The sequence below is a fragment of the Acanthisitta chloris genome, unplaced genomic scaffold (genome assembly GCF_000695815.1).
Source record: "Acanthisitta chloris isolate BGI_N310 unplaced genomic scaffold, ASM69581v1 scaffold26011, whole genome shotgun sequence".
NCBI classification, from domain to species: domain Eukaryota; kingdom Metazoa; phylum Chordata; class Aves; order Passeriformes; family Acanthisittidae; genus Acanthisitta; species Acanthisitta chloris.
The window spans coordinates 66,446-91,726 of NW_008656920.1; the positions used below are offsets into that span (position 1 = coordinate 66,446).

Sequence of the window (25,281 nt, forward strand, 5' to 3'; positions counted from 1 at the left end):
TGTGTTTCCCAAAACGTGGGTTGGAGTCTGCTGCCTGCCCCAGGCAGTGGGTGCTGCTGTGACTGCAGTAGTGCTGGACCTAGGCCAAAGCAATGTTCTTTTGAAGGGCAGCACTGCACATTGCAGTGCAGATATACCCTTCATTTGCCCCTTGACAGAGAGGACCCCGGCAGGGATGAGAGTCAGCTGTGCTGGTGGCTCTGGGCTTGCTGTGTTGGGTGAGGGCAGGGTGCCTATGGGCCTCTCTTCTCCCTGGTGTTCACCCAAACAGAGTCCACTACCTTCTCCTGGGGGTGAAAAGAAAGTGGCCTTGGGCACACAAAAAAGATTCTTTCTTTTTTTAGCATCTCCTGGTGTTTTGGCCCCTGTCCATGCAGCAGGCAGCAGATGGCTCTGAGCTCTGTCCTGAGAGAGGGTTTGGATTTTCTCCAGCTCACCTCTGAAACCTGCTCAGATATGTGCCTGAGCTCCTTTCTAGAAAATCCCCACCTTCTGGGAACCTGGGACTTCTCCAGATGACCCCAGGCTAGAGAAGCTCAGCTCGGTCACCACGGAGTCACAGGGGAACCTTACCACCTCCCACCCATCCCCAGCATGGGGCAGGGATGCTTGGCCAGACACTGGGGGTGGTGATTCTGGGATGCACAGTGTGGCCACAACAGATGCAAAGCTACTCTCACCCTCCTCCCTCAGGGCTGGGGCTGTGGGTGGCAGCCTGGCTCTGGGTCAGGAGCCAACTTGGGGGGATGTATGACTGGATGGCTCCATCCTACCAGGGTTTGGGTTGCAGCTGTGCTCTCAGCAACACTGACCTTCTGCCTGACCAAGCAAGGAGCCCAAATTCCACTTGCTGGCTCTTTGGGAGAGGAACTCACCTATGTACAGGCCTTGTCTATACCTTGCCCAAAGCACTATGGATTTACAGTTTCCCCAGGTATTCCTGCACCCAAAAGCATTGACAGCACAGTCCTTCTAGTCTGCAAAATGTCTTGCATCAAGGTCAAAAGTGATGAGTAATAACATACTGCCCTGACATTGGTTCCTGTCTCTCTGTGGGTGCAACCTTCTCCTCAGATACTGCATTTCCAGCACATCTGATGTGTCAAGGTGCAGTGTGGATGTTGCTTCTGCAGAGAAATTTCCCCCCTGGATAAATGCTTGCTGTGTCCTCCTGCTGCTGCCAGGAGCAGAGCCAGGCTATGCTCAGAGGAGCAGCATGGGTTATTTCTAAATCCAAGAGGGAACGTGTCAAATCACAATATGCCTTTGAGGTTAAAAGAGAGCACAAAGCATCTATAAATTGATGACCAAGTCAGAGTACATAAAATAAATATCTGTCTATTAGTTCAGCTCTGAGTTTCCACAAGAGCCTGAAGGGAAAATAGCTTTTCCTTGATAAGTAACAATGAGCCACTGTTTTCCTGGCCAGGTCATCCTTGATTTGGGGATGATCCTCCAACTATCATTCTTTAAGGGACTATTACTGTGGCACACTGGAAGAGAGCCCATTCCAGCACCCATGGCCCATTAGCAGTGATTTACCTGCACTGTCACATTTTTTCATTAGTTTTCGTTTCAAATTAATTTTCCTCATCTGCATGGCCAAGAGGTTCACATTCCTGATCAGCACCAGGTGCTCCCCAGGATAACATCAAAAGCCCACATGGCCCACAGCAGCAAAACTACCTGGCAGCCCTTGGGAACAGCAGTGGGACAGCCCAGGGAAGCAGCAGCCTGTGCTCATCCTGCTGTCACTGCACGAAGCCAACAGCCTCATCAGGTTCTTCACTTTGAGGACCAAGCAAATATTTAACAAGTTCCCCTTGCACTGTACCAGAGTTCATTATCCAGTCTCCTGAGCTCCTTCAGTCAGTAATATCTTCTAATTGATGTGATTTGGCACTTGGCCATAGAGTTAAATTGATTTGTAGGCCAGCAGGAGACAGCAGATGCCCTTTACACTTGAGAGAAGTGGCATGTGGCTTTGTTTACTCACTGCTGCAAGGGGACATCATGGCAGGAGATGCCATTTAGGGGTGTAGGAAGAGGGTTGAACTCCTTGGTGTGCTCTTGCCACAGCCCCTGTTAGGTGACAAGGTGTGACTGCCACCAGTGAGCACCTGGGGATCACTCCAGTGCTGAAGTTCACCCTCTCTCCTTGACCCCAGGGATGCTGCTGCACAGGGTGAGAGAAATGGGGAATTCCCTTCTCTAAAACCAGGGCAGGATGCACAAAGCATCTCCATGCTCTTCTGAGGGGTGCCCCAACACAGGCTCCCACCTCTGTGCTGGGATCTATTTTGGGGTAGGAGAGCTGCCTCTGGATGTGTAAGGGCTGGAGGAGCAGGGACATCCTGCCTGTTGCTTTCAGTTGTATCGATTATCACGTTTGCAAATTGCTTTGTTGCAAATTATTTTAGGGCATATTCATGTAACTCTTACTCAGGACGGTCTGCAAGTTTTAGCATCCATATGCAATTTGCCTTCAGGATTTTACCTCCAGCATATTCACACTGTGCAAGAAGGAACTCAGCATGGAATCTCAGCTGTTATCATCAGCCTAGTACTCTGAATATTTAAGCTAACTTGAAAGCCTCTTTTTGTAAGTATGAAAAAACCATTAATACAGTAAGAAAGTTAAGAATCTCACTTTCCATTTCAATCACCTTGTTCTTATTCTGAGAATTTCAAGCTGAAATTCAAGCACTGAAATCCTTTTCTCGTCACATCAGAGAGCCAAGTTCATCTTTAAGATATTTATTGGTAATTAAAAATGATAAGATTCCAATCACTCATATAAAAATAATAAATCCGAATAAAGCATCATGACTGGTAGAGGTGGAGGGAGAGTTCCTCCTCCTGGATGTCTCCTGCTCCAGTCATCATGGATTTGACAGGGCTGGAAGGATTTTTCCCGAGCACTGGCCAAATCCCACGCGGAAACCGTTGCCCTGGCAGTAACCTAGGGAGAGAAAACAACAGACAGTTTGTTCTGTAAGGACAGCAGGATTTTACCAGGAATACAAGTGAATAGAGGCATAAAGAGACCAAAACCAAACGAAAACATTTCAGAAATGCAATGAGGAGTGCAAAGAAAAAAGAACACCTGGAAGAGTTCAAGCAGCCCAGGAATATCAGAAAAGAAGCACAAAACATTACACTCAGCAATATGCAAGTTCAGCAAACTGATCAAAGAGCAAACAAGATGTGCAATATTTCTGTTTTCAAACCTAACCTGCAGCACCATCAATCTACCTGCCTGGCCCAGCTCTGTAATTTATCAAGTAAATCTGGATTCTCTTTCTGCAGCATTAGGAGTGCTCCTGGGACACCAGGATGCTTACAGCCAGAAAGATGATCATTAAAGCCCCTCAGACAGCAGGACCTAGCCTTGCAGAAGCTGTTTCGCTTGCTAAAATCAAGAGGTTTATTTCCATGAGAAACTCATCATCTGACTCAAAGTACTCATTTATCCTCTGTTACATAAACAGGCGTGGAAGGTCTGTTGGCTGCTGCTGAACTCACGGGGCTGTGACAGCATCTCTGACTCCTCAACAACTCAATCTCTCCCTACTCCTGCGTGATGGAGGAGATGACATTGGGATGGAGATGCTGCAATGCCTCTTGCTGCCACAGGCCAGATGAGCTGCTCCAGAAACAGCATCCACCAGCAAAGCTGCAGGTGAAGCAAGGAAGGAGACACAGCCAGGGCCTTCTGGCCCATCTGGGAAGTCTATTCTGGGAAAAAACAGATGAGGAGACCTACTGTAGCTTTCTGCTACAACAGCTGATCCAAGGAAGGACACAAGTGACATATGCTGCATTTTAAGGACTGATTTCATAGTTAGAGATGGATTTTCTTAATGGAATACATCGCCTTGCCTGCATGTGATAAAACCCAGCTGCCTTCAAGGAGCCAAGCAGGAGCTAAACAGAACAGACTTTAACCCTAATTCCCATCCTTAGCACAGTTCAGGGAAAACTCCTCAGGGGAAGAGGATGGGTGGGCTCAGGCTACAGGGCAGACAAAGTTATTGCAAGCATGAGGACAGACCCTGCCAGCTCTAACCCACAGTGCAGCTCTCACAGTTTTCCCAAGGACAGTGGTGTCTATAAGTGCTTGTGCAAGGCCACACACACCATCCTGGGATGTACTGGGTAATCCTCATCCATAAGCAATACTGGAATAAAGCACTGTAAGACTCAGCTCAGCTTCCATTTGTCTCATTAGGCTTCATTGCCAGCTTTCCTTTGAGTGCCAGCTTATTATTTCAGTCCAGTTTAGTTATCCCCACTGTCAGCCATGATTTAGAGCAGCACCAAGGAGTAGCACATTTGACAAAGAGAGCTCTGTGCTGCCAGCAGCACTGGGCTGAGCTCTGTGTGTGTGCCAAGGAGCTGCTGAGGGGTTTTTGCAGCTGGCTACCACACACCATCAGCAGCCCTTCCCTTGCAGCGCTCCCTCCCTCAGACACACTTCTTGGAAAAGATATATTTCTCTCATTTTATGTGTTAGGGCTCTGAAATAGCTCCCACATGGGGAGCAAGATTACAAAGTTGAAACTGGAAAGTAGAAATCATGAGTTGGCACTTGGCAAGAGGTAATGCCACCGCCTCAGGAGAGGCTGCAATAGCACTAGCCCTGCCTCAAGGGTGCCTTGAGGCACTGGACCTGCCTAAATAGGATCAGATCCCAAACTGGCCCAGCAGCATCTGGCTCCTTGCCATGCTCTGATTACCACAATCACAAACTGCTGCCTGTGTGAAACAGCTCAGCAGATCAACTAACACGAGGCTGTCCCACCGGGGGCTTTATTCAGGTTAGCAGCAATGCCATCGTGCCATCCTTAAAGGTTAAAGACATTCAGGATTCAAAGTGTTTAATTAAGTAACACAGCTTGTTCTGGCCATGAAGAACAACATGGGTCATGGACTAGTTCATTTGTCCCCAAGCTGGCCACCCATGCCAGCAGCTCCCAAACCACAAAGTGCTCTTTGCCAATAAGGAGATCAGCATGGAACTCCAAAGGGACATTCATCATACCTAACTGTACCCGAATTTAGGGCTCCTGGCATAGTTACTGGAGGGCAGTGTGGCACTCTGAGTTGCTGGAGGAGTGTGTCTGCACTGGGTATGTAGGGAGCCTGTAGAGAGCAGTGTTGGATGCCTACACGTTGCAGCATAAGTAGTCAGTCGCTGGCTGTTGGGAGGCTGAAGGAAGTCAGAAGTACTGGGAACTCCTCGTTTTCATCATCTATGGCTCTCTCCAGTACATCTCAATCTCCAGTTGTCTCAGCATCTTCGTCTGTAAAACTGGCAGCACCTCACAGAAACACAATTTTCAAGGCTATTGCATATGCTGCCAGGCAGAAGACACTGGGGCTCTGCCAAAACTGCTTATAGAGCCATTGCTGGGAGACTGGAATATATAAATTAATTTTTTTGAATCACAGAAATGTTCTTGGGTACTGTTAAAAAGCTTTCTGGGGGAAAAAATGATAATTTTAGACAAATCCTACCAGTCCTGGTTGGATTAAGCAGGCACAGGTACACAGGCACATACTAGCATCACACCATCATGTCCTTCATGGTGCTGCACAGGCGTTAGTCACTCACATTTTCTCTGCCCTCAGTCACACCTGTAAGTGTTTTCCCATCACCTGAGCCATTTGTTCCTGTGCAGACTATCTCTGCTCACATCAGCAGGATGGAGCTGCTCAGAGCCAGGTGTGGCACTGGCTGTGTCTCAGCTGATGACGCACAACATCCCACAAGGCATTCCCTAAAAATTCAGTAGGCGACATAGCAAAGACATTGGGAGACTTGAAAGTTTCTCAGGGTTGTTCCTGCCAAACATTTGCTGCCTTAAAGCCATTAAGAGCTTGACAAGACAAAAGTTAAAAATAGATTTGTTTTGCACTAGGCTTTGGGTTAGAGAGAAGTAGGAGTGGGATTTAGATCACAAGAAAACCATGGTAGATTTTAATTTATAAAATCCTTAGTTTATCAAGATGAAAACTAAAACCATGTCCCAGCAGGAAACAGCTCTAAAGCAGAGCCTTTTTCAGAGGGGAGCTGGTCAGCTGTTCTAGCAGCTTCATGCTGTTTCCCACATATTTGATTTGCAACACACTTCACTGAATATGCCTAGATTAGAAATGAAATATTACATGGAAAATAACTTTTTTTCCCAGCATTTGCCAAGCTCTGCTCCACCTGCAGACTTGGACTGTGGTGACAACAATACATCAACTGCTTCTAGTCCAAGGGTATTATCACCCACAAAAGTAAACCTACCTCCATCATCCCCTTAGTGCTCACACACCAAACAGAACAGTAAGATCATTAAGTACTTAGCAAAGGAAATAATCTAATCCAGAAAGCATTTACAGCATGGACATTTTTATCCACCTGCTTTTGCCTCCTGACAGGTAGGATGTAACAACTGTGCTTGCATGGCAGGTGTGTATAGAACATCCCATCTCTGCACCAGGTGCTTGTCCTACTGGGATCAATCTATGGAAATATGTTCTTGATGCAGTGTCAGAGCAGTTATCTGACCATTACCTGTCAAAATGATTTCATCTCCATCCTGCAGGAATTTACGAGACTGTCCACTGCCAAGAGGGATTTCTTTTGTTCCATTCCAGGACAGCTCCAGCATGGACCCGAAGCTCTCAGGTTCCTGCAGCAAGAGTTCATAAACAAATAAACAACTTTTTAGTATCTCTCCTGCTGTTCAGCTGCTGGGGCAGGCACACAAGTACATTACCTCTACAGAATAGAGTTTTGCTGTTGATTTGATTCATTGATACATTGGCTTCTTTCCCTGCCTTTGCATTTTAATTGCTTGCTGGCTATCAGCAGTGATGCTTACAGCTGTTATCTGGTGTGTTTAACATAGTGCTCAACCCTGTAAAAGCAGTTTGGGTCTGCCACAGCAAGAATGGAGACAAATGGAGGAGACTTCTACAAATCCAGTGCATTTATGCAGTCACGTTTGGGATTTTTAATTACATTTTGTTCTTCAGAAGAGCAAAGCTGACAAACATTTGTGAGTCTTTAATGTCATTCTGCAGTACACTAGTTGGAAGATTGAAAAAGCACCCCAGAAATGCTCAAAATGAGAGTACAGGCATCTCAATCTGGAAACAGCTTACCTGAGGCTCTTGGAGACAGTATGTACAGGGTTTGTATTTGGTGTTTCAGAAAGGGCAAGTTACCTATATATGGCAACAACTGTCCACATGGCAGTTGAAGGGAAATAACAGCTTGTGAAGTTGGCTCCAAGTTCATTGGAAAAACTAAAAGTTATACCCACGCTCCTTTTATATTCTTTTCAGAAATAAAAAGCTACATTTCATAGAGGGTAAATGTGCTGTGTGGATGCTTGTGCACAGAAATTAATTTGCACCTGTAGTAAAATGGTTCTTAGGGAAAGGAGTACAGGAGAGATTAAAAACCCCAAACCAGTAACATATAAAAGCAACCAAACAGGAAACCAAACCAAGCCACTTCTCAATGTGATTTTGGGGCCATCAAAGCAGCAACCCAAAGTGCCTGGGAAAGAACTACAGAGAGTTTCATGGCTGCTCAGATCAGACAGGGCTTAGACCCAAGTCCTGCTCAGTCTGTTCTGGGTCACTGACCAGCTCTCAGTGACTGTCATTATTTAAAAACTTACGGGTCCACTGATGGTGCCAGAGGCCAGGAGATCCCCAGGTCTGAGGTTGCATCCATTGATAGAATGATGAGCCAGCTGCTGTTTCATGGTCCAGTACATGTGCTGGAGGAAGGAGGAAGAGGAGGCTAAAGCAATGAAGGACAAACCTCTCTGGTGTGCCATTAGGCTGTGCAGAATATATTGCATCCTTGGGATGATGTTGGTAAGACTGTCCCTAGAGAAAAGTTTCCTTCTTTATTCAGGAATCTTCAACAACCTAAAAGCAACCCCCACAGTTACTTAGTGCTGCACTCCCAGCAGTTGCATGGCCTGGCTGATGGCTCTTTTAATGATGACCAAGAGCTGCTATGTGCATACAAAACACGTAATTTAACAAGCAATTTAGTCCCTTAAATTTTTTCTTCTTTCAGATGGATGTCATTTCTCCTCTTCTTCCTCTCTAAGGCCAGCACTGCTGACCCACGCTCCACAATTAAGTCCAGTGTTTTAATGGCTTTATAGAAATATCTCCTTATTACTGATTCGCTGACTACTGATTTACTGATTAAGGTAATTACTATGCAAAGAGCCAAATGCGACTATCAAATTGATTGCGAAATGCTGCATCTGGCACATAAATCACCTGGCTTCAATCAGTGGGTAGAGGCAGAGCCATCACACTGCCCACAGAGGGGCCAGGGCAGCCCCAGGCTGGCAGCAGTGAGATGCATCTAAATTAGAGCTGTGACTGCAAAGCTGTACTGCACCTTGGCACAGCAAGAGGCAATTCCCTCCTCCTGTGAGTCTTCCACTCTCATGTCTTCCTGCCAAATGGGCACAGAGCTTAGGATGCTCTGAGCACCTCAAACCGAGCAGCGGAAAGAGCTGTTCCCTTCTTCAGCGCTCAAGCATTCAGGTGTTTCCATCTCATAGGGGTGAACTATCACCACCTTCCAATCATAGAATCATAGAATCAACCAGGCTGGAAGAGACCTTAAAGGTCATCAAGTCCAACCCTACCGTGGTTACTAGACCATGGCACCAAGTGCCACAATCTCTCCCCTCTGTGTCCTACACAGACATGCACCAGGTCTGATCTTCAGCTGCATTGGAACAGGCTGCTTGGGGAAGTGGTGGAACCACCATCCCTGGTAGTGTTCAAAAGACCTGTGGATGTGAGGGACATGGTTTCCTAGTGGACTTGGCAGTGCTGGGTTGACATTTGGACTCAATGATCTTGGAGGTCTTTCTCAGCCTTGGTGAATCTATGAGTCTATTCTCTGATTCTAATGCCAAAACCTGTGCTTGAAACTGCCGAGGGTGGAGCTGATGGCACCAGCAAGATCCAAACCAACAAAAGATACTGGAGTCTTACCTTGAAATTGGATTTGCATATAGTAGTTGGTGCACTCATTCCTTCTCCTGTAGGAAATAAAGAATAAGGAAGACAGAAGCCATTTGTTTGAGTTGGATGAATGATGTTGGAGGCTTTTGATTTTACAGATGGATGGAGACTTCTTTTATCATTGTAATCCCTAGCAAGAAACCAGTCATAACATTTTCTGTTGCTACAGAGGCCACTGTTTCACAGAAAACAAGTGTGTGGATAGCACTGGAGTAGCACCAAGATGTCCATTAGCTACTCTCTTCTCCCCTGCAGGGCCATGAGCTGGGAGCTGAGCTGAATTAACATCTGGATTTCACATATATCTGCTCTTTCCATGCCCTGCTTACCCCTGCCCATGCAGGCAGATCCCACAGGGAGCCCCCTCATCATAAGCTGACCCTCTGGGAGGCATTCCCTCCTTGCTGCATGGCCAATGGGGACCATGGAGAGCTTTGTCTCTTTCTCTGACAGAGACAATCTGGGCAAAGAGGGAAAAGGACGACTCTGGAGCCAAGAGCAGTGTGTCTGAAAGATATGATGGTCCAGCAATCCTTAGCTGGCAATGTCAGCTTTGTAACCCACCCAGCATTGCTGTACCTTTAATGGCAACGAAGAGATTGATGTCGAAAGTGTAGGGTTCTTTATCCTGAAGGTAGGGCAGCGGTTTGGGATCCTAAAAGCATATAAAAGGCATCACTGTTTAAACAAACAGAAAGGAAAAAGTCCACAAGCCACTGCAGTGACTGGTGGTTTACCCAGCCTGTGCTGCACACCCCATTCACTCCACTGTTCCTACTGCTCAGATTAGCACTTTGATTTGCCTCTTGCACACACTGTTAAAGATTTTTCTGAACAAATATGATATCCATATAATCACAGGGGCTCCAAAGGCCCTCTCCACTTCAGGGTGGATGTTATGCCAAAACAAACAGAGTGCCAGCACACCTTTGCGATGTGCCTGCACAGACAAGATAGTGAGGTCTCTGCAACACTCTGTTATCTTTTCCAATTTTAACAATACACCTACATAATGCAGACAACTGGAAATGCTTGAACAAAGTGTTTTGGCTTGAGTCCACCCTCTCTCCACCACTCGCTGGATGCTAAGTGCTACCAAACACCCACAAGAAGCTCTCTGATCAGTTTATTTTCCAGGTATTTTAAAGGAGATGTTTTTCTGCCCTGCTCAAGCAGGATGACAGCTCATGACTCCATGTGCCAGCACTGGTGACATCAATGAGCACTTGAACTCAGATGGCCCTCGGTGCCTTCATATGTTCAGAAGTAGAATCATACTAGTAAACTTCAGGAAGACAGTGCTTGGCATTGATACAGCTCAATGATTTCTACTGATGGGACCTTCCAGCTCTGCTGACATTTTTCTAGCATTGCTTTTCCTTTATTTCAACCTTTTTTCTTGCTAACCTGGACAGGGTTTGGCAACACGAATGGCATGAGAGCTTCCATGGTAACAACCCACGGGGAGATAGTTGTGCCAAGGCTCTTGCTCAGGAAGGGACCCAGAGGAACATATTCCCATTTCTGGATGTCACGGGCTAGGAAGAGAAAATTCGAAGCAAGGCAGTTAAATATATCCTGTGAGTTGCATAGCCATCAGACTCATGAGAGTGACATGAGATGGAAACATTAAAACCAGCCTTTTCTAGCCATTGTGCCCAAATCCTAATTTAAATCCATTCATTTGACCCAATTTTCTTAGACCAGCTACATTAGGAAGAAAAGTCAGCAATAAGTCAAGCAAGTCAGGCCATCCCCATACAAACAGTATTTTACTCCCCTGTTTAATTAATGCTTTTACACCCAGCTAATGGTCTCTGCTAGTCATAGGACCAATTTCAACTAGTTAAATCTTAGCAGAGACTGAGGGATTTGTGATTGCCAAATTCATATCCTACTCCTGAAACTGAAATCAATCACCATCCTTGGAATCACCATCCTTAGGGCTGCTCCAGCCCTGCCCAGAAGAAACTAGACTGATATTAGCTCTTTTATTCTGGTTCTCCTGATTGATCGAAGACAGATTGAGATAGACTCTGAGAAATACAGACAGCATTTCATTTTCACCCCTTTAACCATACCCAGTGGTTTCAATGATCACTATTCTTCTATTAAAATATGTAACTTATCCCTCTCTAGGGTTTCCTGTGACGCTGTAACCCCCTCTCCAGGCAGATTCCTGCAGCACTTGTTACCGCTCCAGTCGTTCATAAGGACCATCCCAAAGATGTGCTCCTGGGCTCTGCTGATAGGAATTGGCTCCCCATACTTGTTTCCAGGACCTACAAAGAATGCCTGAAATTGAAAAGCAACATGTTGATTAAGGAAGCTTTTGAAGCTAAAAATCTTTACTGCACAGAGGGTTAACAGGCACCAGCAACAGAGACTGGATAGAATGGGGTTTGCATCATTTCCCACACACATTTAGACAAAACCCATGGTCTACTCCCCCTTTCTTCCCCTCTATAAAGCTGCCAGGCTTGAAACACTTCAGCGCACTGTGTTGCTAAGAGACAGGCATTAAACATGGGCACGATGTTGTCAAAACGCAGGAGCAAAAATGGTCCCTCCTAATTACAATCCGGATGCAGAACAGGTTTGCCCACTGAAGGGACTGTTTGCTGCAGACTGAAGAGGAAAGAGTTTAAAGTCATCTGAGGGGATGCTGAACGTAGCTGGATCCTGTTGTGATAGTGGGGTGGGGAGGAGGCAGGTGGAGAAATGTGCCCCCTAAGAAAACAGGTCATGAACTGGGTGCCTGCACTTGTTCCCTTAGGAAATACACAACCTCAGCATGTGGCAGAGGATTCTATAGGGAATTTCAGTTGCCTCTTTCTGCCAATAATATGGAAGTTTTTTCTTCTGCTCTCACAGCAGCCAGCAGGAAAACTGGGGCTGCAGAGCTATGGCAGCACCACGTATACCCCACTCTATGGGACTGCTTCCCCCTTTAGGGCATTGATCTGCAAATCACACAGCATTAAAGGCTTTCACTTAATTTTTAGTACTATCTCCCTCAATATTACACTCCTTCCATCTTTTTGTATTCAATTTTTATAAATCATAAAAAAATTACATACATCGAAATGAACAATCTTATAAAACTCCCTTCTGGACCACACTACACCAGAAGAAGATGAGGTTTCCAAGGATGCTTTGTTACACAGCACAGGTTTCATCTTTCCAGCCAGGAGGGTGAGGAGCTTGAATTGCACCCTCAAGAATGCAGGGCTTCCTTTGCTCTAGCCTCAAGGTGCAGACAGCCTGTACTTCAAAAATTCCCAGTGTCCACTGACAGATCCTGGCTGTGGTGCAGCCTAACCTGTTACCTAACCAGGTAACAGGCTCTGGTGTCTGATAAAAAGAATTCTGCTGCCAGACTGCTGCAGTGGTGTTCAGGTTTGGCCACTTGAGCTGTTTCCATCCTGACAGCTGTATGAGCAAACCTCCCAATGAGCTAATGCACTCTGCTCCTTGTTGGAAGGGAAGGTTTGCTCCACAGAAATCTTTGCTGCCTGCTGCACAGACTGCTCAGAGGGCAAAATAGGAATGGGCCTTATGGGACATTCAGTCTAGAAGAAGTTAACCCACCCTTTCTTCCCTGTTTCTATTTGAATGTTTTACAAGTAGCAAGGTAAAAACTCCAACTCATCTCACCATTTCTAACTCGATATCCAGACGTTTACAAGCACCAAACACTGGAGGTTTATCTGTGGGTAGAACAAGGAGTATTTTACATCAGGGAGGCAGGTAGGGACATAGAAGTTACAGCCAGAAGAAACAAAACAGGTGGTGCTGCCTGGCAGGGAAACAAGATGCACTTAACCCAGGACTTTTTCTTGCCCTGAGCCCAGGCTGGGCTTTAGACAAGGCATCCCAGGCCCTTCCTCTCCACTGCTCTGTGATGTGGAGGAAAAGTGAAAAATAAACCAAGGAAGAATCCACATTAAAGTCCTACCACAGACTCACCATTGTCAGGTTTCATTTGTCCCACAGGTCTCCGGATGGGTGTCCCAGACACCACGACGGACGATGCTCGGCCGTGATATCCCACAGGTAAGTGCAGCCTTGTGAGAGACCATCACAGAGCATGGGTTAGCTGCATAACCACCACCATCCAGGGCAGCTTTTTGGGGTGGGAGAGTGAAGTATGAGGAGAGAGAACCCTGCATAGATGGGCATGGACATTGGCACTTTACTTGCTCTGACAGAAAGACATGAGAGAATGATAATCCAAAGCCAAGTAGCAGTCTTAATGCACTTCTGTGCCACTGCTCCAATTAATTACTTGGAGCTTAAACCCTTCTTTCTTGTCACTCAGTAAAAACCAATTTCTTAGGTAAATCTGCCTTTGAACCCAGGGGGCTGCAAGGTAACTGGTCTGGCTGCTGCAATGAAATGCAGTGCAGACTTGGCTGAGGCTGGGGGTGTGTGGATTTCAGTTCTGGTATCAAGCTCTGGACAGTACAGATTCTCATCCACCACGAACTGAAATCAGTATGTTCCTAAAAACTACTCAGATCTTTAAAAAATGATATATATGTACAGATAAGCCTGCAAAATAATGCTGCACCAAGAAAATCCTGAGCTACCCACCAGTTTGGCATCAAAGCGTTCTCCTTCCCCCTGAACATGATCCCAACGTTTGTGGCATGTTGGCGTGAAGAATAGAAGTCAGTGTAATCTCCTGCACGAGAAGAAACCCATAAAATAAGGATCAATTGTAGGAAAGTCCCTCATCTCCCGGGGCTAAAGCACATCATATGCTGCTGGCAATGAAAAGAGCAGAAATGGAGACAGCGAGAGCACTGGGCCTGGAGATGGAATTAATAGCATAAAGGGGTGACTAACAGGTCACCTATAAATTATGCATACAAAAATGGCTTCTTTTTTTTTTTTTTTAAGTCTCCAGTAGAGAAGAGCGGGGATGTGAAGCAGCAGCCCCTTTTCCAGAGACAAGGCAATTCCCAGCGCTGTTCCTCTTGCCGGTGGTACCCAGCGGAGGGACTCGGCTGATACTCAGGACATCTGCTGCCCTCTGCTGCCATCCCTGCAAACAGCTCCGGATCCTCGGGAAAACGGAGGGAATGGGGGGGAAATTCAGGCTGGGAGGGAGCATTTACATGATGCTGTTTTGTGAGTTCAGTAAGTTATCCTGCAGCCCCAGCAGGATCCAGCAGTGAGTTATCCCCTGCTTCCCAGCGGAGGATCCAACCACTCGGGACAAGCATGAACCACACACAGGACAGAGATGCACCTAAGTGTTGTGGAAACCTACATACCTTGTAGCTGCATGACACAGCTCCATCAGAGTACCAGGGCAGTGCTCTCATTCCCAGCAATCATGAGGGACAGAAGGTTTTTGACAAGACATATTCAATCTGAAACTATTTTCAGGAAGGTATCACACCTGTGGGAGCTCATCTCAGTTCCTTTGGGCCAGGCTAGGCTTTGTCCCAAATCAGAGCTGTGCCCCATGGAAACCAAAAGCCCAGTGGGAACAGAGCTTGGATGGGAAATGGGGAAGTTCATATCCCTTCTCCTAAGGTCACAGCCCTCGGGTGATTTTGATTAAGTTGGTTTGCATTCAAATATAAATTTCTGTCAAAACGAGGAAAATGTTTTATTTTATATGTATATATATATACATACATATATAGTGTATCTATATGGATACACTAAGTGCAAAGCAATCCATGGTCTCACAGAGGTAAGATCTGGGATGCAGAGCAATGGTCTGGGAGTGGAAACTCATGTCTGTTTATGAGGCTGTGCCAGAGTATCTGCCCTGCAAAACTTTGGAAGATCTGAATTATTTTCTGATGGCAAAAGAGGAAAATATTGGAAACTGAAGAAGTGTTTCTTGCCTGGCTCTGGTCACAAAGGCCTTTGGTGATGCCAATGTGATGACAGGAGTTATGTAGCACCAGACAACCTAGTGAAAATTGCATCCAGGAATTTTCTGGCTGCTGTTGAGCTTCCCCAGGCTTTAATTCTTGTGCCACAGACAGCACCTACCTTTCATTACGTACAATAATCTACTTCTGGCTGCTGCAAAACCCGTTCCCCATCACAGCTATGAGCTGCCTGTCTGAGCAAGCTGGAAATAAAGCAGCTTCTGTGGGTAGGAGCACAGGGCAGCACCAAGGAGCCCTTGGCTGTGGGATACTCACCGATGTTGGCAGGCAGGTGCATCGTCGCAGAAGCTTGAGGTACAAATGCTCTGAAATGAAAAATTACACCTTCAGCTCTCGGAAAACTTGCAGTTCTCACCCATAATTGGTTTAGAAGCATGTAAGAAACTGAATCGCTCACCCATCTCCTTCCTTAATTTAGTTTGCAAAGCCTTGAAGCAAAAAAAACCCTTGCAATAAAAAACCTTGCAGCAAAACTGCATGAGCTGCTGTTAGTGGGATGGTTACAGCAGAAAGGAGCATCAGTCGGGTGTGAGTGGGAAGGGACACACACCTGAGGCTATCAGCTGGATTCCCAAGGGGCACAGAGAATCATCCCATACCCATGCACAGTTCAGCACTGCCTGTGCTGCATGGGAAGGATGATTTTATGGGATTTGGCTCTTGGGGTGGCTGACTCCAGCTCCTGGCCCTGCTCTGGTAAGGTCCCTGTGTCAAGCAGTGGTTCAGCACCTCTCCCACACACGTGTGCCTAAATCCCCCAACAGCACAGGGAGGAACAGCTCCTGCTGGCTGCTGGGGCAGTTTACAGTGTTTAAAGCATTACACTGAAAAAACAAGGTATGGGATTAATGGACACGCATGTTTTCCATCAGTGCAGCACAGAGCAGAGCACAGTCCTGCCCTCCTGCCCCAGCACCACTCCACTGCCCCAAATCTGAAGCCAGTTTGCAACCAGATTCAGACTCAGCAAAGTCAGGTGGTTAGTGAGAAGCCACTGCAGGGGCTTCCCACCCCTGCTCCAGGCAGGACGGGCAGGTCAGCACTGAGGGAGGTGGGAAAGGTGGAGACCCTTGTGGTCATGGTTGAGTATCTGTGGTCAGAGAGCCCAGCCCAGCCCATCCCACGCCTGCCTGGGCAGCAGGTCTGGGCACACCCCAGGGCAGAGCTCAGTGTTCCCGGGCAGAGGGTGACACCCCAAATTTGTGGGCAGTTAAAGGATTAATCAGAGATTAATCTTAACATAATTATGAGAAGGAAGCACTCAATGTGCTCAAGCCACAATTAATTCCTGTGTAGGAGGCAGGTGGCCACGTTCAGACAGTCAATCTTGGTGCCCTGCATCACCAAGTGACTCAAGTGACACAGGGCACAGGTGACATTTCACAGTGCCTGCAGCCACTCTCTGCTCACTCACCTTCTCCGCAGCTCAGTGTTGTCCCTCAGGGTTGGCTCTCCAGCTGACAGCAGCCTCTGGAGAAAAGCCCTTGCCTCTGTCCACGCCGGCCGGCCCAGCCCCATGAAGGCGTTCAGGGTGGGCTGACAGCCACACAGAGGGGGTGAGGAGCAGAGAAAAGACCACATTTTGATTCACCTTTGCATGTATGGATGATGTCTTGCACTTTCATCCTGGTGTTGGATGCCTGTGGCCAGGGTTACGTGGTGGTGGCTGCCCAGATTGCCTGTCTTCCCTGTTCATGACTGTCTGTATCCCTGTCCACCTACCACAAGTCCTCTGTAGCAGGACTTGCTGCATGTTTGCATCACCCCATCCTAACACACCACTTCAGGCCCTGGCAGCTTTGATATCTCAACCATCCGTAACCAGAAGTTGTTTGTATTTACCTTTACCCTTAACACAACCTCCCTGTCATCAGTATCCCATCTGATTCCTTACCATGACGTGCTGAAGGCACAAGTAGGACTGAAGTAACATTTAGGCTTTGTGTCAGATCCCTGCACTGGCAAAGGCTGATGAAAATATCAGCAAAAATGCCCTTTGGACCCTCCATGCCTCTGCTCTCCTTGCTATCACACCTGTGATTCATTTTTCCTGTAGCAGAGCCTGCCTGATGACACATTTCCAGTTCATGTTTATTATCTCATCACAAGTTGCTAAAGTCCCTTATGGAATATTTCTAAAATGTGTGTCGAAATTGGAACAGCAGACTGATAAATACCTGGTCAAAGACATGCTGATGTTTGGCAAGAGCTGGTCCACTGAACAGATGTTTAATCACGCTGAGATCCAAAATCTGGTCTCCAATTGCTACCCCAAGTCTGTGCCGAGGCTGCAAAGCAGCAAGTGGAAGTTGCTAAAGTCCCTTATGGAATATTTCTAAAATGTGTGTCGAAATTGGAACAGCAGACTGATAAATACCTGGTCAAAGACATGCTGATGTTTGGCAAGAGCTGGTCCACTGAACAGATGTTTAATCACGCTGAGATCCAAAATCTGGTCTCCAATTGCTACCCCAAGTCTGTGCCGAGGCTGCAAAGCAGCAAGTGGAGTGGATCAAAAGAAGGCATGGGGAAGATAGTGACCACAGAGTTTAATCCATCTGGGATAAGGGTCTCATACCACAGCAATTGACTTCACAGAGCCAGCTGATGAGGCTGGTCACTGAAAACGTGAAGAACTATGGGCAGAGCATCATTGCAGAAGCCTGCAGACATTTAGGGGTGGAAGTGAGCCTCATCATAGAATTTCAGGGGTTGGAATGGACCTTATAGATCATCTGGTCCCAACTCCCCCTGCCATGGGCAGGGACACCTCCCCACCAGAGCAGGTTGCTCAAGGCCTCATTCAGCCTGGCCTTGAACACTGCCAGGGTTGGGGCATCCACCACTTCCCTGGGCAACCTGTGCCAGTGTCTCACCATCCTCACAGTAAAAATCTTTTTTCTAATATCATCCCTATCATTTGGAAAAAGGATAGCACAAGCAGAGGTTTCTCTCCCTGCTCCCTTTCCCCCAGAAGTATTTTTCCACCCCTCATTAACAACGAACATTGCAGAACAAGCCCACACATCTGGAATATGCTGTGAAGTAGGAAAGTGCTACTGCTCCTTCTACAAGGGGGGAACTGAAGCAGTCAGGCTATGGGCAGGATGATTCCCATCCCTATAACCATGTCATTGGAGAGAGCAACAGGCATTTCTGCACCCTAGGGCTCCTCCCCAGAGGCCAAAGGGAGCTCTGGACTCCACTGACCATATGAGGAACACAGCACATCTTGCTCGGGCACATCATTACTACACCATGCCAATTGAGGCTGCCCTACATCACCCATCCTCACAGCACGTGAGGAGCTCATGCCCCCAGGTCCTTGCTGCAGGAACAGCATCCCACCCTCAGGGTGGATCGTGGCTGCACTGGCTGGACAGATGCAGCCCAAGAGACAAAGCCCCTGTTGATGCCTCGTGGCCAAGCGCGTGCGGAGCCGGCGGCGACGGAGCACAGACAGTCCCACAGCAGCTCCACCACAGCTGTGTGGGGTTCAAACATGCTGCAGCCTTCAAAGACAAATTTCAATTATTTGGGTCTTTAGGCAACTAAAGACACACCACTTACAGTCATTCTCAAAACGAGCTCACCAAAATAACCATCCTTGAAAATCTATGCTATTAAACCTATTTTTTAACCTCTAATTTCTAAACAAGATGCCAAATGTGGTAATAAGTATTTATTTAGCAAACATTTCTGCAGAAAAAATCTAAAGGTCATGTCAGGTTAATTTGTAACTGGGATAGTCAGGAATGACATCAACTGTTTTAGCCTGAAATCATTAAAACATTGGGCTACTTTTAGAACATTATTTTCCTAAATAATTTCCATAAGTCCTTGCCTGTCTTTTCATAGGCTCTGAGTGAAGATGTTTTCTTCAGAGAACAGTTGCTGAAGAAGGCAGAAAAATAATCCAAACTTGCTAGATAACAGCACACACATCTAGGAGGAGATTAAACGAACCATCTCGGCTTTATCTTTGGAAAGTACATCAGGAAACACAACCTTCTGGTTTAAATTCTTCTTTTTTTTTTTTTCTTAAACCCGCATGGATAAGCTGAGCAGCAGAAACCAGGAGATAATAATGAAGTTTCCATGAGCAATGATAAATAAATCCTTCACTTTCTCCTTCTGAGATGTGGCTCTTGGCTTGGTTCCCTTTCTCCAGGAGGACACATCTCTGGGGCTCCATCTCATCAGGCAGAAGTGTGACCTTCAGCCTAGCTGGCTCAGTTCTCATAAAAATGGGAATTAGGATCTACCTCCTTGGCAGAAAGGTTACACCATGTTTTCTTACGTGATCATAAAATCTAAGGCCTGGAGCTAGCTCAACCTGTAGCCTTTGGGCACAGATTTAAACATAACACACCTCTGCACGTTTAATGCAGTGTTGCATAAACACATGCACTGTAAGATAGAACAGGTCAGCTGCAAAGACAGATGAAACACACATTTGGTGCCCTGGTTTAATGCTTGGGCAGCCACCAACCAAACTCACACAGAGCAGTGTTTAATGTGGCTTCTAAAGGGTGTCGGTGTGATTACAGCCAGTCAAAGAAAATGAGGGATTGAGTTAAAATGTGTGAACTGTACCAGGCCTCCATGTAGAGACAGAAAGGATCAAACACATTTAATTAGTTCACAAAAACACAGTCAAAACCACACAAAAATTACTGTATGTATTAACCAAAGCACTTCTCGTCAGTGTTAACACTTCTCATTTCTTTTGAGCAGTTTTAAAGAATCCTTCCTCAAAATAATCACAAGGAAACAGACAATGCAGGAGCTACAGCTTTGCTGTTGGGTCAGGAAGCCTGTGCGAGTCTCGGGCTGGGAAGTTTTCCTTTATCCCATGTTGTCTGGAATTTCTGCCTTCTCATAGCCTTAGAACAATTACACCACAATGGTAAAGTTTGCTGTTACTCACCTCCTCCTTAGTGGAGAAAACCCCATAGGGGAGATTTTGGAGAGGAAAATCCGAGTCCTTGTCTACCTGGATGAAAGACATGCTGAACCCTGAGCAGTCCCTGCTTACAGATGACAGCCCCCACCTCCCAGGTGCTATGTGCTTTCCAAGGAAGAAGATCCTTTCCCGGCGGTGCAACCCAGAGCAGAGAAGCATCAAATCCCACCCTCTGTCCTCAGCCCCCAACCAATCACTGCTCCCTTGCCATCCCACCCCTCTGCCTGGCAGTGGTTAATCAGTGCCAGAGGTTTGCCTGAGTCAGCAGCTGCTAACTGCTCCCAGCAAGGGAGCAATCCTGGAGAAATGGGGTTTTCCTCCTCCAAGTTACCTTTCCTGGAAGATACTTAAAAGATGTGTAGGTGTGGCACATGTTTAGTGGTAGCCTTGGCAGTGCAGGGTTAACATTTGGACCTGATGAACCTGGAGGTCTTCTCCAACCCAAATGCTTCTATGATTCTATAAACCCTCACATGAAACTGAGGCCTTGCTGTAACAGGCACTTGGCTGCAGGTGGGTGATCCACAGAGACTGCTTTGAGGTAATTCCACTTGTTTACCTTCCAAGGGATCACCTACACACCAGGGCATTGGTGAAATGATGCCCCCACTAAGCAGCTCTCCCACCAGGAGCTCAGCAGCCCTTGGGAAGTTGCACAATTCACACCTGAAACTGCACTTTGTGTGTTTTTTAGATGTGCAATGCTGCACCTGAGTCCTTCCACTTTTTCCAGATAGTTCCAGCAGCTTAAAACCAGAGACAGGTGTGTAGCCAACCATAAAGAGCAGGGAGGCCAATCCTTCTGCTCCCAGTCCCAACTTTCTCCAACCTGCAGAAGAAAATTCAGCCATATTCAGAAGTAGAAACCGACAAGGGAACATCACTGAAATTAGAATTAGATAGCAAAGATCACCTCTTTTCAATAAAATAGTTAGATGCTTGTGACTGCCAAGCCAAAGAATTTGTTTCCTGCTCGATTTTATATTTTTCTTTGCAGAGAAGAGTCATTAGAAGAAATGCAGCAAGTTGTACAGCCAGAGATTCAATGCAAGATGACACAACAGCATCAGTGACAGCCCCATGTGCAACAGGCACTCACTAGTGGAGACACAAGCTCAACCAGTGCTGTTTGAAGAGGGATTTGTATTAAATAATACATTGTTTGCACAAACTTCTAGAAAATTTCCTGTAAAATTCTTGTAGCTAAGGTGCAACTCCATTTCACTACTGGAAATGTAACACAGCGAAGATGTTTCACAGCAAGGTGTTCCAAACAGGAAACAAAACCATGTTCCCATGGTGTCCAATGTGAGAAGACAGATTTACGCAAAGCATTTCATCGTGCTGTGAATGTGCTGGTGTTAATTAAAACGTTAATCTGCTAACCTCAAGCTGATGACACAAAATACATCCTGAAAAGCAGATCAACCACCAGGATAACACAGAGCCAATGCCAAAGCAAACACACGCGACATGCAAATCCCAGGTGTCAGGGAACGGTGGGTTTCCAGTTGAAGTGTAAGCTTGTACAGCAGGAGCATATGCTCCTTCCCTATTGTTACCTCTGAAAGACCTGCACAAGCCAGGCCAAAGGAGGTTTATTAGATTGCTTGAAGAATGAGAGGTGTGGAAGCAGAAAAGCCTGATCTACCTCACTGTGGGCACTGCCAGGCAACGTTCCTCTTGGCAGAGTTACATTTCCTACCGTGTGATTGAGGACCAGAAGAGTTGTTGCTCTATAACAGGTGGTGGGGTAAAGGGAATATGTGAATTGCAAAGGTAATCACTTTTCTTATACTTTTTTTCTTTCATTTTCTCAGACACCAGAAAACACTTGTTTTCCCACCAGTGAGAAATTTATGGTGTCTCCTCTCTGCCTGGCCCAGAGGCATCACTGTCAGGTGATAGAATGGTGGGGAAGGCACATAGGGGAGAGAAAAGGACAGACTTAGGAAAAGGGAGAGAGAGACCAGAAATAGGGAAGGGATAGGAATCAAATTGAGGAGGATCAGAGAATAGGGAAGCAGCAGCAAAGAGGAAGGTCAACTGAGGAACACCTGCCAAAGATGACACTGCTGCTTGTCCATGCTCAATGCTATGTAAGAGGAAGTTTAGCAAATGCTGAGGAAACACATGACCTTTGACCCCTGACAAGGCAGACCATTACTGAAATTTGCCAGTAAGTTATTTATTCCTTCCTTTACCATAAACCCCATGTGTTTCACAGACTGTGGTTAGATTATTTGCACAAGCACAAGGTACTTCATTTATTATTTGGTCTTGCAGATTACTCTTCATAACTACAACAGAAAGCTCCTTCTGCTGCACAGTGTTTATAACCTAGATGTAGTGTTTTATCTACTAATTGCCAGCCATAGCTTTTACAGAGCGTTCGGAATTTAAAAGGATGGAGCCGGCTTTGATTAAAAATTTAATGTTTTAAATAAAGCTGTGCAATCACATTTATTTCACAAATGCTTCAAAGCAGCAGCAAGTCACCCAGTGACATTTCAGCTGCAGATCAGTACCATCCGGAAAGGAGTTGGTGCTACTTTCATGCACTGCTATGTTTGGTGATAAGCAGCACTGGGTGAGGCTTCCATGGCACTACAGGAACCACCTCTAAGCTGCAGAGATGACCAGGGGAGTTGAAAGGTTGAGGCACAGACTCTGATCTCACAACACAGGCAATCTTGAAGAAAAAACCTTACTGAGCACCCTCACAAAACAATACAATTCCTCCTGCAGTGCTGTACATTAGACAGCGGATCCCAAACCCCACAGCTGGATCTCCTAGAACCAGAATCACACACAAGGCTCCACAGCCTAGTCACTGGTCACATCTTTTACCTGGAGGGCTGCCCCCCAACTTAAGTACCTTGTCACAGATTACCCCAACTCCTGCACAGGAATGACACACTGCATGTGTGCATGGAGAACTCCTGGGGCAGAATCACAGAACCATAGAATTTAAGGGCTGGAATGGACTTTACAGGTCATCTAGCCCCACTCCCCTGCCATGGGCAGAGACACCTCCCCAACTAGATCAGGTTGCTCAAGGCTTCATCCAGCCTGACCTTGAACACTGCCAGGGTTGGGGCAGCCACAACATCCCTGAAATCTATCAACACACAAGATAAAAACTTGGAAACTGCAGTGTCTCATAGTAATAGGTGAACAGGCAAAAAGCCCCATCAGAAGTCAGCTGGCATTGGGATACACATGGTCTCTGAATAAATCCACTGTAAGGTCCCCATGAAAATAAAGCCAGAGAAACCCAAATTACATATGCCAGTGACAGCCACAGGGGCTCTGATTTTTTTAAAATTTTATTTAATCAAAGTTAAGACGTGGATAAACATAAATACAGCACAGGTACTTCAGATCATTCTTCATATTTGTGTACAGACAAACTGATGGATGTAATCCCAATGAAAACTGCAGTCAATGAAGTGCATACAGCCTTCCCCCCACACACACGAAAACAAACCCCAATTTAAAAAAAAAGAAAAAGAAACCAAAAACAAAACAACAAAAAACCCCACACAATCTCAGCACACACTCTCATTACAAATGATTCATACATAAATAGGTAGAGGGTGCAAACAAGCTAATATGCGAACATGTATAACCTCTCGTTAATGGGGAAAAAAAACCAGAAGCAGCCATAATGATTAAAATACATTCAGTTACTGATAACTAGTTGTGCCATACAAGGCATTATCAAAAAAAAAAAAAAAAAAAAAGGAAATTGTGCTGCAGAGAAAAGCTATATACAACAAGAAAATAAACTGCAAAGTTAACGCATGCATGTTTTATCCTGGAAAAGCACAGCCCTCCAATATTTTCTCCATGTTTGTTATAAAAGCCCTCTGCACTCAACTAAAATTAAAATGATCTTAAAGGATAATACTTGTAAAGTTTACTTAAGTCTTCAGCCACAGAAAACTGCAATGAAAATAATGTTCAGAGTCATTTTCAAAACAAAAAAAAACGAAAACAAAAAATCTATTCATCTGATGACATGCATGATTAAAAGGTCTAGGCAAGATACACTGCTCTACGTTCCTGATGACTAAGGAAAAAAGCTCAAGTCAATTTAATCTGCAGATGGTCGGAGAATTTTTTTTATTCCAGCAGAAGCAGCAGTTCAGATCTTCTGGATCTTTTCCCCAACAACTACAGGATTCTCTTTTCTGATTTTCTCAGCAGCATCAGCTTTGTAATTGTAGGAGCAACTGTGTACATCTGAGTAACGGTGCATTCCGCAGTACACATTTCCACACCGACACTCGAACCCTGTGGACAGAAACAGCACCTTAGACATTTCAACATTCTTAATGACACTGCTTTCTTTAAAATCCTGAATGTGTTCACTCACTAGCAATAAATCTCAGTCACCAGTGTCAATCAGCCCAAGAGTCTTTGCTGCAGAAAGTATAAGAATCACAAATAATACATTTTTAAGCAATTACAGGAAGATTTGACTTCACCATTTCCTTCCTATCACATGATACACTAGCACAGAACATATTCTTAGAGACCTCCTGCTCTTTTTCTTTGTTTATGAATCTTCCCCCTGCAGAACTCAAGTTCTCAGGCCCTTTCACTTAGACCACTGCAAAGCTGGTTAGTGAATGGCAGCAAACTACCATCCAGTTCCTCAGCTAAGCAGATTTCCAAAGGGAAGTATTTGGGATTCTGAACTTCACTTAAAGACAGGAGGCTGAAAAACAAAATCATACATGAGTGACTAATCTGGTAAGTCAGCTGAAAGCACCTTTGACTAAGTGTTATTTCAAATCAACATTGAGATGACCATGCCCCATCTTCCCTTTAAGAGAACTTTTGAAAGGTCCAAAGCCTAAAAAAAGTCTACGAAAACTCAGTATTTCTTACCAGTAAGTCCAACCTTCTTCCTGCACATGAAACAACGATTCTTTTTCTGTTTTGGTTTGTCAAGTGACTTGTCTTGTTCTTCAGGTCCAGGCTCTGCATTCTCTGACACTGAAGCTGACATTAAAAAAGTTAATAAGAACAATGAAAAAAAAGTCTGTCTCTGCCCTTTCTCTAAGTCCTACAACAATCTAGAGCCCATGTACATTTAGCCATTTTGCTGCAGCTTCCATGTCTGAAGTGTAATGGTCTCTCAGCAGCAGTACTGAAAGTCTCTCCTACTAAACAGTCAATAAACTTTGAGAAAATTCACTAAATGCCTGAAGTTCACAATACAAAAATACCATAAAAAACAGAGCAACAAACACTCAGTTTAAGAGTAAGATTCAGCGTTGTCTGGGAAGAAAATCCAACACTCAAGTGTTTCCCTAC

At 45.6% G+C, this 25,281-nt stretch overlaps 2 protein-coding genes across 5 annotated transcripts in view; both read right to left on the bottom strand.

The window, feature by feature from the left end:
• Positions 1–2,851: 2,851 nt before the first annotated feature.
• Positions 2,852–20,112, bottom strand: FAH (fumarylacetoacetate hydrolase (fumarylacetoacetase)). The gene is made up of 14 exons (XM_009084527.1): positions 19,918–20,112; positions 17,365–17,475; positions 16,402–16,523; positions 15,243–15,292; positions 13,666–13,756; positions 13,039–13,136; positions 12,727–12,779; positions 11,265–11,364; positions 10,477–10,607; positions 9,649–9,724; positions 9,040–9,086; positions 7,686–7,787; positions 6,569–6,686; positions 2,852–2,962 (listed from the first exon to the last, which is right to left on the bottom strand). The coding sequence occupies exons 1-14, from the start codon at positions 20,110–20,112 to the stop codon at positions 2,883–2,885; spliced, it is 1,374 nt and encodes a 457-aa protein (XP_009082775.1). The 3' UTR covers positions 2,852–2,882.
• A 3,123-nt stretch (positions 20,113–23,235) lies between these two features.
• Positions 23,236–25,281, bottom strand: part of ZFAND6 (zinc finger, AN1-type domain 6) — a 30,368-nt gene continuing 28,322 nt past the window's right edge. For 3 of the 4 annotated variants that reach the window (XM_009084528.1, XM_009084530.1, XM_009084529.1), the window contains 2 exons: positions 24,853–24,966; positions 23,236–24,252 (listed from right to left, as the gene is read on the bottom strand). In XM_009084528.1, coding sequence (XP_009082776.1) covers positions 24,104–24,252; positions 24,853–24,966 — 263 coding nt within the window. In that variant the 3' untranslated portion in view covers positions 23,236–24,103. The remainder of the gene's footprint in view (positions 24,253–24,852; positions 24,967–25,281) is intronic. The other variant, XM_009084531.1, reaches the window with a different exon arrangement.

Bases quoted from the DNA above. Each gene is read 5' to 3' on its own strand.
- FAH (XM_009084527.1), bottom strand. From the start codon at position 20,112: ATGCTTCTCTGCTCTGGGTTGCACCGCCGGGAAAGGATCTTCTTCCTT. The intron at 17,476-19,917 runs GTGAGTAACAGC...GCTGCTTTGCAG, and splicing joins TTTTCTCCACTAAGGAGGAG to CCTCGGCACAGACTTGGGGT. The intron at 13,137-13,665 runs GTGGGTAGCTCA...GTCTCTCACAAG, and splicing joins AACGCTTTGATGCCAAACTG to GCTGCACTTACCTGTGGGAT.